The following is a 19,935-nucleotide window of genomic DNA, read 5'->3' on the forward strand; positions in this document are numbered from 1 at the left end:
TTTTTTACATTAATGATGTTTTCAAGATATGTGTAACAGTCTCTGCCAAGAAAAGGGGTTTGTTCTGTTGAGCTATAGGGGAATCCAGAGGCACAGGGTGGGTTTTAGGTGTAATGGTACACAATTTTTTTACATTAATGATGTTTTCAAGATATGTGTAACAGTCTCTGCCAAGAAAAGGGGTTTGTTCTGTTGAGCTATAGGGGAATCCAGAGGCACAGGGTGGATTGGCAGCCGCCAGCTTTCCCACCACTCTTGGTGGTTCCTGGCTGTGGACACAATGAGAATTCCAGTGGGGAAAAGCTTGTAGACATCGGAGTTTTTCACAAGACTGTTTTAACCTTGTTCTGTAAAGATGAAACTCTCTGAGACAGTAATGCCTTGTGTACTGTTTTATTCTGTGCAAATCTGAACCAAAAAGTGGAAGTACTGTAAACCTCAAAAAAATCTTATTTCCTCAAAAATAAAACTGTGGTGTTGTTGTTGACTCCATGTTCACAGCACAGAGTACATTCTACAGTTTTTGGAAGAGGAAACTGTATCCTAGATCCTCTTGAATCAGATTTGTCTTCCTGTATCAGACTTTAACCTCAATTAAGAATAAAGAAGTGAATGATTGAATAAACCAGTAAAAATACTATTTCCTCATATATCAGATTTTAATTGTTGTCAAAAGACTTTATTGGTCAAGAGCCATAGGTCTGTTCTCTTAAGGCAGAGCAGCTAAAATCAAATGTGACAAAAGTTGTTCTTCCACAGCTAACCAGGAGATACTACAGAAGGTAGAAGTAGAGTATGAAACAATGCCTGGGTGGAAAACTGACACAACTGGAGCACGAAAATGGGAGGACCTCCCACCCAAGGCCCAGAACTACATCCGCTGTGTGGAAAACCATGTTGGCGTGCCAGGTACATTTCTTTGTAGATGTCCATATGAGGATGCCACAGCAGACAGACACAGCTCTGTGAAAGTGCTCAATTTGGTAGTTGGATGTCACTTTATTTGGGCAGGAGGGAATGAAAGTACCAGTGGTTGGGCTGATGGGGGTAAATGACAGCTTGCCAAGAAGCAGCAAAGGGTGGTGTTCAGCAGGCAGGTCTGCAGTGCTGCAGGGAGATCCAAGCTGCTGCTGGCAAGGATTAACCAGAGGAAAGATAAACATTTGTTGTTCTTGGCAAATGGCCACCTTCTGTCAGTGAAAACTTAGGGGTCTCTTAGGTGCTTCGTGCTTCAGTGTGTAGTTAGGCTGATGTCCTCATCTCCCCCTTTCTCTTTGCATCCTGCACTACATCCCTGTTTGAACTTAGATGTTTTTGTTTTGGGGTTTTTTTTCCATTCTTACTTGTACAGGGAATTGTGTTGCATAACAGGTACAAGATTGCTTAGCCCAGTTCTTCCACATTGGAAAAATGAGAATCTTAACATCATCCATCTGCAAAGGTCAAGCCACCCAGTTTTCTTCAAATCTAACAGCTAGAGTCCTAAATGTGCCAAGAGTTAGGTGTGGCATGAATGGTGGAGTTTGTGAGAGAATTTCCACAGTAACAAGCTTAGACAGCTGGCATGTGTGCTTTTGTTTTCCATAAAGCACCTCAAAGGTCACTTCAGTGGAGTACAGGCTGGTTACAGCCATGGCAATTCCTGCATTGGTCACGGATCAGGAAACATCTGATAGCAGAGACTGAAACTCAGAGAATGGCCTGTGTGTGGTCAAGGACACACAAGGGATGCGTAAATACAGCCCCCCTTACCTTTATTCCTCTGGTTTGCTGTGCAAAGTCACGGTGCCTTGCTAGGTTTGAAGGCTAAAGGGGTCCTACCCACAGTCAATTCTATAGCATGGGCAATAAAACTGCAGTGGAACAGCTACAGTGTGGAATTTGGGGTGGCTGCTCACACTGGATAATGTTTATAGTGAGAGCCTTACATTTAAAAATATTACAGTATGTAGGCATCACTATCTCCTGTTCCACATCATGCAGACTTCAGAGTCTGGCACAGCTCTGGCTTCCTCTCTGCAGGGATGTAGCTAAACATCCTGTCCAAACAATTGCTCTTAAACCTGCAACAAACATTCCTGACCTTCTATTAGACCTTCCATCTGCAATGTTTTGTATTTATGGTATCATTATTTTATGTTTTCAAACTTCAGTATACTGCACTTTTAGTCCAGTAGTGCAGCTGGAGTAGAGGGATTTTTGACAATGAGACTTCCTTCCTAAAATGGGCCAGTCTGTAGTGAAGCATGATGAAAGGTGAAGATTATTCCAGTTCATTGATTATAGTATTTACTCTCAGTAATTGTTCTAACAGATGTGTTTTCCTCCCTAGTTAAATGGGTTGGAGTTGGGAAATCAAGAGAATCGATGATCCAGCTGTTTTAAACAAATGAAGAACTTCAGTGATGAGAAGCACAACTTGGCATTCATCAGTTCCTTGCAGCTTCCTCTTGAAATGGAAATGCTATTTAAAACAAATTCTTCTAGGAATTAAATAGAAAAAACCCCATATATTCTGTATTGTAACTTTTTATTTAAGTTCTCAGTAAATTCAGTGTAAAATCTCCTTGGTGTCCATCATCAAAAAAGTCAAAAAAAGTACTCCTAACAAAATAGGGAAATCATTTTTTTCAATTGATCCATGTTACTATTTGAAAGTACTTTACACCTTTATAGTATTTCTCCTTGCTGAAACCAGTATCAAGCCTTTTGCAGTAATTATTGGGTAACTTTAGAATTGTGAAGCGTGGATTGTTTCTTCAAATGTTAAAATATCTGTGTATCTGGGTTGGCAGTACTAGAACAGATACTATGCACTGAAATTGGTTGAATTGTAAAGATTTTCAGTTTATAAAATACATCAAAGTTAGGTGGGTATTTTTGGCTGCACAAAGCAAGGCAAACACGGTTACGTATAATTTTTATATAATATTTTTGATAGCCTACTAAAATGAATGGAGAGCAGCTAAAATGTAAAATGTATTTATCACAAAACCTATCCTAGTAACTGAGATAACATCTGTAAAGGGGCCAAATTGGAGAAAGCTGACCTGTTTAATAATTCTTTGAACTATTCTGTGTATTAACAGGCTGGAGACTGTCAGGTGTGTGGCCTTCCTTTTATGCAGTAGGAAAAGGAACAAGTGAAGGTGGAGGGAGGAGAGTCCTCAGGGTACAAAACACATGAGGAGAGTGGAGCTGAGACAGCACACTGCACTTTCTCCATGAACCTGGGACATTTCTTCCTGCTAGTCCTGTGATTGAAGTTTCCCAAGTTCTACAGTGGTACTCTGTTGAGGAACTTGGGACTTTGGCTCTGTAAGGCACTCGCTTCCACAGCTCATAGGTTTCCAAGAATAAATCAATGCATGACTCAATGATGACTGCTGCAGTATTTACACCCCTCACACATTTTGACCTTCCTCAGCAAAATGTAATGCCTATTTATAGAAGGGGATGACACGTGGCAGCCAGGGCTGGGACATGTAGAAGCTGTGGAGAGGTCCCAGAATCTTCAAGAATGTTCTTGGACTTCTTTGTGGATCTTCTAATTTGTAGTGGTTATGCATCAAGAGCTCTCTAAAAGGCCTATCTCTTGTAGAGGAAAAAGATCATTCTAGAGATGGCATTATTCCCGAACTGCGAAGTTCTCCAAGTCGATGTTCCTTTTTTATATAAGTCTCAGAAAGCTATAACAATATTTTTGTATCATTCCCATGGGCTGTGGAAATGGCATCACATCCTCAGTGGTGCCATTATGCTGTGTGTAAAAACAGCCCTTTTCTAACATGGTAACTCCAAGGGTACAAAACAATGACACTTGGCATTAGAAATGGAGAAAAAAGAAAAACCTGTCAGGAGGATGTTGTGCCGCACTCATCCCCTTTGTCTCATCTCACTCAATATCAAATAGCAGATAATGTTCACAACCTTTCCTGTCAAGAACACTTTTAACAGTACCAGTGCAAAGCGCTAAATGTAACTGTTTACGGATGTTTTGCTGCATGTAAGGCAGAATTCTTACACCATCCAGCTCTGGTGCAGTCTCTTCATGCCCCAGTTCATTATAGAGCCTGGCTTAATGAAAAAGCAAATACCCCTTTTCTCTAACAAAACCCAACAAAACAGATCCCAAATTTGTGAATCCTTACTTCTGTTTTAACTCCTTTGTCCATCTTTGACAAATTGTTTAATCTCACTGCTACTGGTTTTGTAATCTGTACAATTGCAATTAGTAATACATCCTCACCTCTTCAACACTGCCTTTTGGAGTTCCCTGGGTCAAGCCCTGCAGTCCTTGATCTGAATTGAGGAGGAAGCTCTCCCCATCATAGTTATAGCTGTTCTGATGAAAGACCAATGAGATTTCTGACCTTATTTAATGTTTGCAAAGCACTTCTGAAAGGTACTTGCTACATGCTAATTATCACAAGCACTGTGAAATGTGCCTCATTCATATGAGGTACTTTAAGCATAAAGATGCTTGGAGATACAGTAATTAAGTTTTGTTTTCCCATGGCTTAACCCTGTGACATTTGCCTTCTGAATGATCTAGAGCTGTTCCTTTTCTTGGCCCCATCTTCCTCTGTGCATTTGTGCAGGGAGGTGACCACTATATTTAAACTTTAGTTGATTTATAGGCAAAGTCCACAGTGACTAACAAGCCACTTGGTGTGCTGAATAACTGGATTAAATTATCAACTCTAAACTGAGTATTTGGCATATTGGAGACAATAGCTTTTATAACATAATTTTCACAGGATTACTTTCCACCTAATCTTTTCATTTTCCATTTTTCCAGTAAGTATCCATTAGATCCACATGGCTTGTCCTTGCTTTCAATGATTCATCAAAAAATCCAGTGATGTTGTCACTGAGCATGATGTAACAAGCAATTATCCCATGACTTACTCTGTTACCATAAAAATATCATGCATTTTATTTCATAGCATGGATATTTTAAATAAACGTTCTACTCCTATTAAATTTTACATACGCTGTCATTAAGTTAAATGTGAGTAAGTTCAGGCTTTTATGAAAAAGCTCTTTCATCTACTGAGAGACACAGTGCTTAACAGGAACATTTTAATGTAAATTTCCTTTACTTTTGGCCATTTTCCATATATGTTCTTTTGTGTTGTTTAGAATTTCATTTAATAACAATCACCATGATGAATTTAACTACTTCTTTCTCCCCAGCCAAATTCAATAATAATGGCTAAAACTGGCAGATGCATCATCCTGTTTGATATCTGGATGGAAGAATAAGGGAAAACCTTTATTGAAAAGCTGTAATTTGTGGTAAAGATTATAGTTTTTTTAAAAGTAGCAGTCACAGACTCACTCCTGCACAGTAATGTTTTTGAGATATTTTCTGACACTTACAATATGGCCTTCCTAGTGAGATTTACACTTCCTAACACATTCAGGATAGGATTTTGAAGCTTTTGTATTTGGCTATGTTTGGTCTTACAGTTCTGGCATAATGCACTTTATAACAGGAAAGAAAATGAAGCATTTCCATAGTAATGTGCAATCTATACTTACACCTTATGCAGATTTTTTTCAAACTATTTTTGATCCACACCTGTTTATTTTGTCCTTGAAGTTGTATTAAACAGATTTGAAGTAACAGTTCTTGGTCTCTATTTCTCTTATTTTTTTAACAAAATTAACTTCATACAAAACCTGGTTTAATTTTTAATGAATTTTAGAAAATAAGTAGCAGCATTAGTGAATGAAGGTGTTTTCTCTCAGTCTATAGATTTTCACTGTTTGGCCTGTCTTCACAATTCCACAAACTTTGTCTCCCTTTCCATTTACAAACTGAGCAGGGATCTACCTTTTACCACTGAGATTTGTGGTTAGTCATCTTTGGTTAACTCACCTGAATGACCAATGGTTTTATAACAAAAAATACATCTTCTAAGTGATGCAGAAACTCTTGCAATAAAAGTGAACTCCATTAAGATCTTTATCAGCAACACTGAGAGAAAGCAAAGGTTGATACTGGCTCAGATAAACAATTATCACCTCTAAAACTCACTGGGCTTCAGGTGAGTGTGTTAGGACTTCCAGAAGCCTCCATAGAAACCACTCCTTTTCTCCACTGTTTTAAAAGGAGTCAGAAACAGCAGGCAAGTGTCCTTTCCAGTAAATGACAGCAGGTCAATGCCTCACACACCACTCAGGGCAATGCCTGATGCCTCTGAGAGACTTGGTCTGCTAATTAATTAGTATTTCTTCATTTTCTTTGCATCAGTTATGTACATATATGCACACATATATGTACAATTTCACATAGAATGGTCTTTGGTAGCTGAAGCATCTTAGGTAGTGTAATCTAAATCCATGTCAGGCTGGCAATGCCCAAGTCAAAATACCAAAAAAACCCCCAAAAAAACACACACACAAAAAAAAAAGTTTTAAAAATACCCCCAAGCTGAAGAGCTATGTCTGATGTTTGGGATGGAGGAAAAAAAATACATTCCCCTAACCTCTGACATAATACTTTACATGCGGTCAAGCTCTAGCCAACTAATTATTCCCTGTGGAAGTGCCTTGATTCCTGTATAGTAACATGTCATGTCCATCAGAGAGCTGGTTTAAAGTGTTGCTGTTGGCAAAAAGGATGAGCTCACATTACCCTTTTAACTGGGCATCAGGCAAGAAAGGAAACCCAGCTCCAGCCATCTCATTTCTAGAAGTGCCTGTTTGTGGTAGTCCATCAGGGCTGTAACCTGGTGGTTTGTTGGTCACTAATGAGTGTGTCAGTGCTTGCTTTGTCTCTTTATTAGATCCAGATTGCCAGTGACAAAGAGGATGCCTGAAGCATGGAGCCTGCTCAACTGACACTACATGGATCTATGGCATGGGGAAAGTGGGATTGTACAGGCTGCTTCAGGGGGATAGCGAACTGGATCCTTTTGTTCCCAAATCACTGGTCCAACACAAATGAGCTTTGATAATGAGCGTGTTTTACAGAATGATTGCAAGATTTTGCATTTAAACTCTTGTATACTTACAGGAAATTAGTTGTTCTAAAATACTTTCATGTGTTATTAATATCTGTAGATTTCTGGAACAGACACTGTTCATTAAATATTTGCCCATCAGCTCTATGAGATGGTAAGAAAAATAAAACAGGAGAGAAGGTCTTTTGTAAGCACATACACTTTATATCTTCCATTCATGTAAAAACTTTTGTCCAGCAGCTGCATTTTTCAGTGGTTGAAAGCAGTACAAATTTGAACACTGTCTAAATAAATGTGTTTGGCAAGAAAATGTCTTTGTCAAGAAAAAAAAAACCCAAACATTTGTGTATTTTAATGTTTCCACAGTCTCAAGATAATGCACCCTTCCTGTGACAGACATTGCCTCTCAGGAGCTGAGTGTAGACACCAGAGTTTACATTGCAGGGCTGTAAATAGTGCCTCAGACAGCAGTGTTGGGTTTCAGGTGATCCTTTGCAGTGCCTGAGGAGTGGCAGAGCACTTCAGACAGTTTGGGTGGCTGCTGAAATCCTTAAAATACCCTGGGCTGAGTCACTGAAGACAACTTTTCTTAAGGACTGCAGAACATATATATGTCTGTCTTAAGGACAGTCAACTATACATGCCCTTCTAGCAGAGGTGGCAGTGTCCATTTTTCCCCAGAGAAGACAAAACTTTTCCTGCTAACTGGGCCTAATTCTTGAAATGAGAGGAAACTGTTTGCTACTGAGGTTTGTCAGCCTGGCTGGCCTGTAAATGGAAAAGATCCCAAGCATGTGGTGCTGGAGTCAGCTTTTGGTGATTCTGACAGAATGACAAGTGTGGAAATACAGTGTATTACCAGTCATGATCATAAAGTGGTGTTTCATGGTGTTCTTTGCTTCTGAAGAGGAAACTCACTGGGTCAGACCTATAGTAATTAGAGTTGTGTTTCCACTGAGATTCTTAAAACAGTGCAGCCCTCCACCATAAATGGAAACTTGCCCTTTGAGCTCTGAATTCCAGAACAGCTGAAAAATTGATAAGCTTGGGGGCTGGGCTGTGGGAAGCTCCTGAAGCTCAGGAAGAGGCCCAGGGTTCCTCACGTCTCAGTACAGGCTGGGGAGCACCTGCTTAAGGAACAGCTCTGCCAAGAATGACCTGAGGTTTAAATGAGATGTGAGGATGAGCATGAGCCAACAGCGCATTTGCATCTTGAATAAAGCAGATGGTCTGCTGGGCTGTAGTGAGGGGGATAATGGCCAGGAGAGGCAGGGAAGGTGTTTCCCATTACTCATGTTGATGAGTAGTGCCACAGATTCCTGCTACATGTCCACTGTAATGCATCCATTGTAATGGCATGTTTTGCATCCTAAACAAATGGGTGAAGAAGAAAGGGAGACTTGCCAAGATGATGTGATATTCTAGTTTCAGGACTCTGCCTTGCTACAGATAAGACTCATTTTGCTCCCAGTGCACAGTCACGTGTATGTCAGTACCACAGTCACAGATCTGCTGCTCAGTTACCACCCCACAGCATTGAAAACAGTTCTGATTTTGTACTCCAATTCTCTTCTGTTTCATTTCTCCCAGCCATTGAGGCTGTGCCCTTGTGGTGACCTTGGCAGTGACTCTTATCACTGTTTCATGCTTTCGTTGGAAGTTGAGTTCTTTCAGAACTCAGGAATGTAGTTTGTAGCTCTACCAATGGGGCCTCAGTTATGTCTGTCTGAGATAAAATATAGCTTGAAGACATTTACTGAGAAAGCTCACAAAAGGTTTGCCTTGTCATTCTGAAACAACATTAAATTTCTATCTATAGCTTCCAAAGGAGATTATTGGAAAAGGAGACTAAGACATCATACCCCATTCCCTGAGTATTTGGTCCATTGATTTTTAGTACTCTATGTTCTACAGAAAAAAATAATATGCCTTCAGTGATCTCTACTTGCGTATATCGGGTACTGGAATAAGTAACATCTCCAATTAGTAACATCTCTCTTCTTTGCCAGAAGAACTGAAGTTGGAATAAAATGGCAGGAAGCTCATGTGCTGGGTGCTGGACCTGGCCTGAAGAACAACTCATGTATGGGACAAACTGGGTGGGGGTTGTGAATTTTTAAGAGCTAGGAGGAATGTCAGGCTACTCTTCTTCATTATTCCATCAGTTATTCAATGCCAATAGCACAGTTTTACATTTGAAGCAGTTACTCTGGTGAAACATTTGTATATTTAAGTAACCCTTCCTACAGTTTAGGTCAGGATAATGGATCAGTATTAGAAACAGAGATAATACTGAACACTTCACCAACAATCTGGGGATCTTCTAAATCTTGCAGATAGGAAAGAAAAAAAGAAGGACAGGATTGTGACACAATATCTTCTCTGATATCCTCATGCAGAAAAAAATCAAAAAATATTAATGTAAATACATGATAAGAAGCTACTGAGCATAAATACATAGAATAAGTTATAATAGATTCTAATATACATGGAGAAAAGTCAAGTGAAAAAAATAAAATAAGTTAGCTAGTTAAGGCATTACAAATAGGATAAGGCATTTTGACTATTCGAGATTGATTTGCCTCACACTATGTAATTAAAATACTAAAGCTGGTACTGATGAAAGTCTGAGCCCTATGCAAAATGCATTGATGATTTCCATGCAGAGGAAACATGCCAGCAGCACAAAAAGTCTCATTCTATTAATTGGCACCCTGGATGGTAGGCCTAGGATTGAGCATTACTTTTATAACTTATACCACACCACCCATGCAAACTGCTCAGCAGAGAGCAAAGAGAATGAGTGCCTTCAAGACTTCCCTGCATAAATGGATTTCATCTGCAAAGGCAGAAATTTCCACATTAGCACTTGTGATGGTCCCTGTAGCTGTGGCATGTTATCCTGGCAAGATTCAGGGAATCGCCTTGACTCTGTGCAGCTTCTGTTCTGTGCACAGAGATCTTCTCTGTGCAGGGCTGACAACACAGCCACACACATTTAAAATAAACACACTTTGTGGGCTGCTGCTGGGGATGGTTTGTGAGACTTGGTGAGTGCAGAGCTGGGTTCTTGGCCAGCCTGCACTGACACACGGCCTCTTTCACTGAGCAGATGCACCCTGAGTTATTCCAGCTGAACGGCTGCTCTGGGGAATGGAGAGAGGAGAGCATACCAGGAACAACATAAAGCTGTCTCGAAGCAAGGATTCACTTCCACAACAAAATAATAACAGCAGGGCTGGATGCGGCTGCAGCATGGAGGGAGGAAGGTTTTGCCCATCCCTTCCCAAGCGATGTGTGGGAGAGGATCTTTGTACTGTGTGGGGATAGTGAAAGGACAGAGCTACCTCTCAGAGCCTCTCCCACGTAAATCCACACTCAATAATGGATAGCACTACTTGGATAAAGATTTAAAGAATTCTTAGGACAACCACCTAGAATTAAATCAAAAACACTGCTGCCTGCAGAGAAAGAAAACAGAGCCCTTGGCACTATGTTAGGTCAGTGATAGCAGTTCTCACTGTCAGAGTTAATATTCCTTTTTTCATGACAGATTAAAATAATCTGGAAAGAAGCAAACTGAAAGAAAACAGTGCAACAGAAATGAAAGCACACTATGGGAGGGCCAGGAACAACAACAACCATGAAAAAAAAACCAGGGAAAGTAGCCCTTTTGTAAACCCCTGTCAGCAGAACAATAACATCTTTGTAACAGCAAAAATAATTTATAGTTTTGAGGGTGCCCTCTAGTGAGTGGGACCCTTGGGCGCTCTGATCTGCTGCAGCACTGGTGCATCTCAGGGCTGCAGGAACGAAACATGCTCTGAAACTCAACCATGCTGTGCTAATTTAAGAGCAAGCACTGGCTGCAGTGACAAGATAGCAGAGTCTTCTCTTAATAGCAGCATGTCTCAAGACCCCAGCCCTTAATCCTGCATATCATAGGCTTGTCAAATATTTTATGGATGCATGAACCTCATCAAGAGCTCATCAAGATGAGGGCATGAGTTCTGTGCTAGCAAGTCCTCATGAAACAACATGCTCTTGTGAACAGATAATGTCTGAACTAGGTGTAGCCCCCTGATCCCAGCTGTAAACATGTCTGTTAAGGCTGATGTACAAGGAAAGGGAACACAACAAAGAAAACCGCCCCTAGCCCTTCCAGTAAAAGCAGTTTTATGCAATAATAGTTTTTTTATCTTCAGATCCATATTGCAGAGCAGAGAAAGGACAGTGCAGTGGGGCTGGGCACATAGGGAGTGGTTCTTTACCCTAGGCCCACCAGGGGATGTGTGCCCGTCCTGATAGCCCATCCCACATAACACAGACTGCAGGCTGGCACATGGCCAACTATATCAGCTACTATCATATAATTTCCACTTGAAAGAATTCCCAGATTATTTCTTTAACCGTTTTAGCATGAAAACATTAAAGAAGAACCAGTGAGTTTGCCAAAAGCCATTCATTTTATACCAATTCAACTAAGGAAACTCCCTATTTAAAGAGCTGTGGGAGGCAGAGTCCCACCTCTATGTGATGTGCTTTGAAATCTTTCTAAATGGCTTAGAAATGGAGGAATAGAAAAAAATGGGAAGTTTTACTACAAGGACATGGAGAGGAGGTCTTTGGTATAAGTGAAGCTGAAGGGATTGATAAAGTATTTTAAGGCCTGGATCACTATTTATCTACTTCCAAATCATCAGTGGATCTTCCTCAAGGCTCATTGCTCTGGAACTAATAAAATGCTCAGCACCATTCTGCTGGGTAACAATTCAGAAGACAGGCAGGTGAACCAATTCCCTCCTCAGGATGCTCAGGCCTGCTGGTACAGAGCAGTCAGAATTATTTTGCTCTCATAGCTTGCAAAGAGGAGAGAGCTGGTCAGTAGCAGATGTTGGTGAAGGTGAGTCTTACAAAGCAATTAAGAGATGTCACCACCTGAGGCTGACTCAGAGCTGCAACAGAAGATTCCTGCAGTGGGGTAGTGGTGGCAATGTGTCAAATGTGATCAGCCCTCAGCAAAAGCTGGACTTGATGATCCTTGTGATTCCCTTCCAATCAGAATATCCTGTGATTCTGCAAAAGTACCCTTAAATTTACTCTTAAGTGTAAAGCAGCACTGTTCCAGCATGAACTACTCCCTTTCAAATCTACTTCATATTTGAGATCAGTGTTTCAGAGCACTCCTTCCCCACAAGTGGAATGGTGCTTTTAGCTCTTTTTTCATATTTCATCCAGTTATCAGACAGCTGAGTTCCATCCATGTTTATCCCATGCCACGCTGATGAAACATGTGTGATCCACTGTCCTCTATCCTGTCAGGGCTCTTTCCAACTGCAATTACATTCTGATTAACCCCTATTCCCCAGAGAACTTCAGGGACATCAGAGTGTCTAGCTAGTGAATATTTACAAAGTAGTTTCCTTAGAAAGAAAAGGCCATGAGTTTTCCATATGCAGTTGGAAAATTCTGCTGAACATCCTTAAGCATGTGTTTGCAAGTATCTGCAGAAAAAGCCAAAGCAGAAATCATTGCAGATAAAGAAAGAGTGGCAGGAGTAAGATTTTGGAGCTCAGAAGGGATTTTTGGGAATTGCTGTGAATTACAACCATGGCTTCTGCTCCACAGATCAGAAGGCTGGGCTCATCAGCTCTACAGAAGAACAATTAAAAAATCAGATTAACCTGTATGAAACCAGAGTGGTTGTACCTGCAAACTATTTGCAGTTCAGCAACTCACTCTCATCATTTTGGGGTTTGAACAAGGCTCTCAGGCATTGGTGTGATTTTTAGGGCTGTCCTCGGTGGAGCCAGGATGCAGAGCTTGATGATCCTTGTGTGTCCCTCCCAAGTCAGGATAGCTTGTGATCCTACAGCCATAGTTAGGCACTGTTCTTAGTACCACTCCTCTTGGGGTTTCAGCAGTTTTGGAAGAACTCGAGCAATGAAACCAGACAAGAGTTAGTCCATTAGGTATTGTGGCCCATTTTCAGCACATGAATCTATGTCATTCTAAGTCTTGTGCTAGTATTGAAAATGTACATTGAAAATGTACATTTTTATGAGTTTCTGAATGAAAGAAAGGCTTTTAAAAATACTGATTCTATCACTACTTTTTGAGAAGGTTGTTATTGTTTGGGTTTTGGTGTTTAGAGTGTTTGTTTCTTTGTTTTTTTTCAGGAAGAAACATAAGTCTTTACTTGATAACTTGTTTTTGACCAGAACAAAACAAAGAAACCAGGAACAAGTCCTTCACCCTTAGCAGACTGTAAGTTCCTTCATGAAAAAATCGCTCCTGTACTTGGCTGTGATTCTGTCCACAGTACATACAGAGGAAGTTTTGAATTCAGAGACCTCTGGAAGAAATAGAACTGTCTTGACAGATCACCTTCAAGTGACACAAAACATAGCATGTAAAATCCAACACCAGTTTTAAACTTGTTTGCCCTGAGGAAAACAATGTATTTTCAAAATATACATAGTACCCAGACTGGCTGCCACTTGAAATGGCATCTGATACTTTAACCCATGTAACCACACCTGCGGTGCTATAGAGCCCATCTGTAAATAGCTAATTAATTGTAGTAATTCCCTTTCACCGAAGAAGGTCTTGGAGAACTCCAGATTTAGCTGAAACTGGGTCTCAATTCTCAAAAACTCATTGTGCCCATAAGTGGTGAACCCACTCCTGATGTTGGCTGGTGCTGAGAAGCCCACCAGAGCCTCCTGGCCAGGGATTCTCCAGCCTCCTTGGTGGTATTTCAAAGAGGAAATTCTCAAGCTTGTTCACATTTTTGTTGGTTCCACAGCCCAAACCTGGGCAAGGCTCTTTTAGGCTGCACAAAGAGCACAGTGTAGTGTGGGGGCCTGCCAAGAAGGGAAAAGAGGGTTCATAAGTTGGATGCAGCACTGGAAAGGATGCTAAGTAGGTTTACAGATAAAACTGGGAAGAGCTATTGATTCCCTGGAAGGCAGAGGTCTTGCAGGCAGACCTCGACAAATTAGAGGGCTGGGCAATCACCAACTGTATGAAGTTTGAAAGGGAAAATGCTGGCTTCTGCACTTGGAACAGGGCAACTCTGGATGTAGAAACAGACTGGGGAACTAGGAGAGGGACCTGGGGGTCCTGGTTGATGGGAAGCTGGGCATGAGTGAGCAGTGCCCTGGCAGCCAGGAGGGACAATCTTGTCCTGGGGGCATTAGGAACAGCATCTCCAGCCGGGAGAGGGAGGGGATTGTCCTGCTCTGCTCTGGGCTGGGGCTGCCTCACCTTGAGTGCCGGGGGCAGTTTTGGGTGCCACAAAATAAAAAAGGATTATATTATAAGAGAGCTTACAAAGGAGGGCCACAAGGAAGGTGAAGGGTCTGGTGGGGAAGCAGTATGAGGAGCAGCTGAGGGCACTTGGCCTGCTCGGCCTGGAGGAGAGTCAGGGGAAACCTCGCTGCAGCTACAACTGCCTCATGAGGGGCAGAGGAGGGGCAGACATTGATCTCTTCTCCCTGGTGACAACGACAGGACGTGAGGGGAATGGGCGCCAGCTGTGTAGGGGAGGTTTAGGAAAAGGTTCTTCGCCCAGAGAGTGGCCGGGCTCTAAAACAGCGTCCCCAGGGAAGCGGTCACAGCCCCACGCCTGACAGAGTTCAAGAAGCTCTCAGCTCTCAAGCTCTTTGGACAACGCTCTAAGGCATAGCTACAACTTCCTCATGAGGGGCAGAGGAGGGGCAGACATTGATCTCTTCTCCCTGGTGACAACGACAGGACGTGAGGGGAATGGGCGCCAGCTGTGTAGGGGAGGTTTAGGAAAAGGTTCTTCGCCCAGAGAGTGGCCGGGCTCTAAAACAGCGTCCCCAGGGAAGCGGTCACAGCCCCACGCCTGACAGAGTTCAAGAAGCTCTCAGCTCTCAAGCTCTTTGGACAACGCTCTAAGGCACATGGTGCCAGTCCTGGACAGTCCTGTGCAGGGCTAAGAACTGGACTCGATAATCCCCGTGGGTCCTTTCCAACCCAGCATATCCGTGATTCTAAGTTTATCGACAAACTCGAGTCCCAAAAGAGGTTTCGCTTTGTCCAGCCGGCTCCGCGCCGCCGCTCCGGGCGCACGGAGGTGACGCCTGAGGGGCGGGGGCAGCGGGGCCGGGCCGGCGCCTCTGCCAACCCCGCCGGGCGCTCGGGACGCGGCGGGAAGAGAAATTTTCTGCTGCGGACGAAGCTTTCGCTTCCCTGCGGAAAGAAAGGAGCGGCCGCGGTTCCCGAGCGCCCGGGCCGGGATGTGAGGGAGGCGGTGGCGCGGCCGTGACGCGGCGCGGGGCGGAGCGGGCGCCGGTCGGTCCGGCCATGCCGAAGCGCTCCTGCCCCTTCGGGGACGCGGCCCCGCTCCAGCTGAAGACCCGCGTGGGGCTGCGGGAGCTGAGCCGCGGCGTGCGGGGCGAGGAGTACCGGCGGGAGGTGTTCGGTGAGCGGGGCGCGGAGGGGAGAGCGCCGGGCCGGCCGCCCCGCCGGGGGGATGTGCCGGCCCGCCGCGGCCCGCGGGCATGGGGAGCCCGCCCCTAATTCTGCTCTCCTCTCCCGCCGGCAGAGAGGACCCGGCGGCTGCTCTTCAGGGGTGCCCAGGCCTACATGGAGGGCGCGGCTGCCGCAGCCCGTGCGGCGGAGCCGGGGCCGGCCGGGGAGGCGCAGGGCGAGGGGCCCCGCTGGAGCGGGCAGCTCCTCATCGGCCACGACGGGAAACTGCGGCGGCGGCCCGCGGACAGGGGTGAGTGCCCGGGCCGTAGCACAGAACTGCGGGATACCCTGAGCTGGGAGGGACCCATCGAAGTGCAAGTCCTGTCCCGCCCGGAATATCCCCGACGTTCCCACCATAAGCCTGAGAGCGTTGTTGGAACGATTCTTAAACTCTGGCAGGGTTGGGGCCGTGACCGCTTCCCTGAGGAGCCTGTTGCAGTGCCAGACCACCCTGTGGGTGAAGAACCTTTTCCTAATATCCAACCTAAACCTCCCCTGACACAACTTGAGGCCATTCCCTCTGTTCCTGTCCCTGGTCACTACAGAGACCAGTGCTGTCCCTTGGCCTCCCCTCACAAGGAGGTCTGTCTATGATGGGTAGTTTTGTGGTGCGTAGTTCTTCTTTATTGACTTTTCTTAAAAGAAGTGTTAGATTTGAGCTGACAAATTTCAGAACTGCCGCGTGCATGGTCTGTTTTAGTATCCCTTAGTCTTGCTACTGAGAAAGAACCAAGAAAGTTCCAAGCGGCGCTCCCTGTCCCTTCGCATTCCCGAGCGTCCTGCCAAGTGCTGCCACCTGTAGCTGTGCACGGACACGCCGCGCTCTGCGGCTCCTGGGGCTTCCAGCTGCTTTCCCTGCCTTGCTGTAAAGCTCATCCCTTCTTTTCCGTGTCTTTGCCAAGCAGTTCTGCCGGTGGGAGCGTCCAGAGCCTGCTCGTCGTGTGTGAGAACGGCCGATGTGAAGGAGGCGTGTGCGCAGTGTGACCGCTTCGTCTGCCAGAGCTGCAGCAGGCTCTGCAGCTGCTGTAACACGGTTACCTGCTCTTTGTGCTCCGCTGTTGAGTAAGTGCCTTTCGAGTTTGAAAGCTTATTTTAATTACACGTGGCCTGATGGTTGGGTGCAGCAGACATCTAGCTCATACACATAAAGGAGTTAAACTCTTGCCACGCTTTAGCAGCAGTAAAACTGTCTGAAACGTGCAAGCCAAGATGCGTGTGTGAACACTAATCAACCGTAGTACAAGTCTAGTTCAGGTTCTTACTTAAATGCTGTAGGAGGCAAAAATTTCTCTTGCTTTCCCACCAACGATATTGCGTGCTGGCTAGTACTGAATGCATGCACTTCCAAGGAATAATCTTAATTTTTTTTCTCTCATTGTTAACAATTCTGTGGTATAAAGAAATACTGAGTGTGCTGTGTGGGAGTCCCGTGGTTGCAGTTGATAATGGAATAGTATGCCATTGTTATGTTCCAGAAACATTACTGACTTTTGTTTCTTCTGGTTTTTTGTGTTTCTTTTTTCCCCTAGTTATGGTGATGTGGGAGAGCAAGTTCTCTGCAATGGTTGTTCAGTATTTCAAGTCTGAAACTTGATGGCTAAAAGTCTGAACCCTTGTGGTTAAAACATCCATGAATTTCATGAAGTCTTCTCCTTGCAGCTGGTCAAATAATCCTTTTAGCATGTGAATTAGTTATGGAATTTCTATGTTTTATATCTTTATATTGTACTTTTAAATATTGTAGCTAAATAAACATTTATATTTTAAAGCTTTTTAGATTATTTTGAGTTGGCTTTCTCCTTTTCCCTAGTTGTGATATGCCTGTCTGGAAGGGACCACTCTGTGCTCTTACCTGGTGTTCCTGATGTGGTACAGGATTCAGAATATTCTCTTTGCTTGTTGGTCATGTTAGGACACACTTTTGTGGGATCAGAATAGAAATCAGTTGCTCCTTCTGTGCTTTCAGGTGAGTGTGACTCCATTCTAGACACAACATTTTCTTTGTGAGCTTACTAGGAAAATCAGCCAGGCCTGAAGGCTTTTCCAAATAAGAGAAAGGTTTGCTGATTCTGGTTATGTTTTTTTTAAGCTATCACAAACATCTTGTGTTTACTGACAGCTTGAATGGTTTTAATCTTTCTATGGTAACTTTGCTAGAAAGAGCAGTAGCACACCAGGCTTGGAGCAGAAAAGTTTTTCTCATTAGTAAATTTTCCAGTACCTCACTGAAAGGTATTTCTTGGAAAGCAACTTATCTCTATGAATTTATCACCTACACTGTAAACTTCATATTGTTCTGAATACCCACTCAGAAACAGCTCATTAAGTGGTCTGAAAAATGGTCAGCACTCAGGGGTACCTCTCCATAAACCAGCTCATTCCTCATTTCCAAAATGAGAAAATTCCTCATTTTCTTTTCAAATCACTGCAAAGGATTAGTATTGTTTGTGCTGTAAGAGGGAAGTAAAGTACTACTCGACAGCCCCTCAAAATAGTTTTCTTTTACTGATTTTGCTGTGTTTCATTAAAAAAACCCACTTTTCATCTGGCAAACCAACTGTGCCTAAGAGAAAACTAGTGGTCTTTACCTCAGGAAAATGCTGATTTGAGTGGCTGATTTCAGACTGTAGGATAAAAGGCATAGGTTTGACACACACAAGAAAAGAAATCCTTGTGGCACAGCTAATGGTCTGTTTCTCAAATTTTTTGCCCTGAACTCCTGAAGCAAAGCCTGCCACTCATGCTTCCCAGTCTTCTCAGCAGTAATTAGTATGTTTTGGGTGGAGTAACCTTGTTTTACCTGTTTCCCTCCACTTTAGCCATTTCTGTTTGAAGAGATGGAAAGTCCATTGCAGTGCAATTTGAGAGCCTGACTCCTCCCTCATGGGGACACCTTTATTTGACATTCTGTTGGAGCTATTCCGGGTATTTGCCTGTCAGAATCCTGCAGCTACCCAGAGACCGGTAAATGCTTTAGCAAAGGGTGGGGGTGTCTGTTGCTGAGAGCATCTCTTCATAGCTGCAGTGTCATGGCTTTGGGTGTATCAGCCACAGTGAGGTGCAGGATGACATCCTCTCTAGCCTGTGTAGCACTTTGTATAACTATGCAGACACACTTTAAAAGCATTTGTGCCCTTTAGGGTTTCCTCAGGGATGTCACTTTATTCCCAACCTTCTGTGCCAGCTTAGACTGACCATCTGTACCAGCCTGGACATGCTGATGGATCTGGTTGGTTTTCCTGTTCTGCATGCTTTGGAGCCAGTGAAAATGGGAGACTTTACTGGTTCTTACTCCAGTCTTCGTTTTGAGCAACTCTGAAATGTGTGTTATCTTCGTTCCCATAACAAACAAAAAAGTCTCAAGTCAGGTGACTTGGTAGTGAAGGAATTAGTTGGAATGTGCAGGAATTCCACAGCATTATCTATCTTTTCAAAGCTCTAACAGATGAAGTCAGAATGGTGGCAGATCTCTGGTGCAGTTCCCAGCTGGTATCACAGGACAGTCCTGTGGCAATCATTTTAAACCACAAAGCTGAGTTTTATGGATGGAAAGAACCTGTGGTTTACTGCATTTAGATATTAGTTTTAGGAAAGAGTTTTAAGACTTGTCTTTGTTTCATTTGAAGCTTTAAGCAGTGAACTAAAGTGTTTTTCAGTCAAGTATATTTTTCGAAATGAAACCTTTAAGTATGTGTCTGCTTTTTCTTACCCTCTCCTGAGGGTGAGAGACTGAAAATAATGTTTTGCTTCTAGGCTCTGGGAGAGATGAGACATGTTGTTACAAATGATTTGTGTTTCAAACTAGTGACAGAAATGTTTTTTTGGCTCATTTAGTCACTGCTGTATTTCATAGAAAGCTGTCCTCTGTAAACAATGACATAAATTTCATGGCTTAATGTTCTTATTTGTTATCCTCTAGCTGCTTGAAAGATGGTTGTGCATTAGGATAGATACCCAGTGCAGCGTGAAGAGCTGGGAGAAGAAAAGCAGGAGGGCTGGAAGAAGGTTAGAGGCTGGGAGGGGGAGGGCAGGAGGAGCACTGAACAGCATGGCCAACTCTTGCATAGTGGAGGTCCTTGATACATGTGAGAAATGGGGTTTAGTGGTTACCACATCTGCTTATGTGGCTTCAGAAGGAGAGAAAACTGCCTTGTCTACCAAAAGACTCAAATATTATTCAGGAAAGTTCTTTTTCTAGTCCTGCAGTTCTCAGATAAACAATGGGAGGTAAGACTGGAGACTGTTTGTAAATCTTTATAATGCCTACAGAAAAAAAAACCCCAAACCTGTGTGATGGGAAGAATCTTTGGGTGAGAAGTATAAAGATTTTTCTCTTTGCCTAATTAACTCCTCCTCTCAAGGACTTGTCTGTTGCCACTGATCACTGAGCTGTAATAGTTACAATGCAACACATAGGGTACCCCTAGGACTGTAAATGAGAGCCAGAGAAATTGTCTGG

At 43.3% G+C, this 19,935-nt stretch overlaps 2 protein-coding genes across 2 annotated transcripts in view; both read left to right on the forward strand.

Annotated features, from left to right (window-relative positions):
- The window catches only part of ADSS1 (adenylosuccinate synthase 1), a 28,214-nt gene extending 22,580 nt beyond the window's left edge, over window positions 1–5,634 (forward strand). Inside the window, exons 12-13 of the mRNA XM_041400642.1 lie at window positions 760–909; window positions 2,333–5,634. Coding sequence (XP_041256576.1) covers window positions 760–909; window positions 2,333–2,385 — 203 coding nt within the window. The 3' untranslated portion in view covers window positions 2,386–5,634. The remainder of the gene's footprint in view (window positions 1–759; window positions 910–2,332) is intronic.
- Window positions 5,635–15,102: 9,468 nt separating this feature from the next.
- Window positions 15,103–17,248, forward strand: SIVA1 (SIVA1 apoptosis inducing factor). Its single transcript, XM_041398217.1, has 4 exons — window positions 15,103–15,426; window positions 15,550–15,726; window positions 16,382–16,538; window positions 17,006–17,248. The coding sequence occupies exons 1-4, from the start codon at window positions 15,309–15,311 to the stop codon at window positions 17,061–17,063; spliced, it is 510 nt and encodes a 169-aa protein (XP_041254151.1). The 5' UTR covers window positions 15,103–15,308; the 3' UTR covers window positions 17,064–17,248.
- Window positions 17,249–19,935: the final 2,687 nt, after the last annotated feature.

Source organism: Onychostruthus taczanowskii, unplaced genomic scaffold (genome assembly GCF_017590055.1).
Source record: "Onychostruthus taczanowskii isolate IOZ18803 unplaced genomic scaffold, ASM1759005v1 scaffold1, whole genome shotgun sequence".
In the NCBI taxonomy this organism is placed as follows: domain Eukaryota; kingdom Metazoa; phylum Chordata; class Aves; order Passeriformes; family Passeridae; genus Onychostruthus; species Onychostruthus taczanowskii.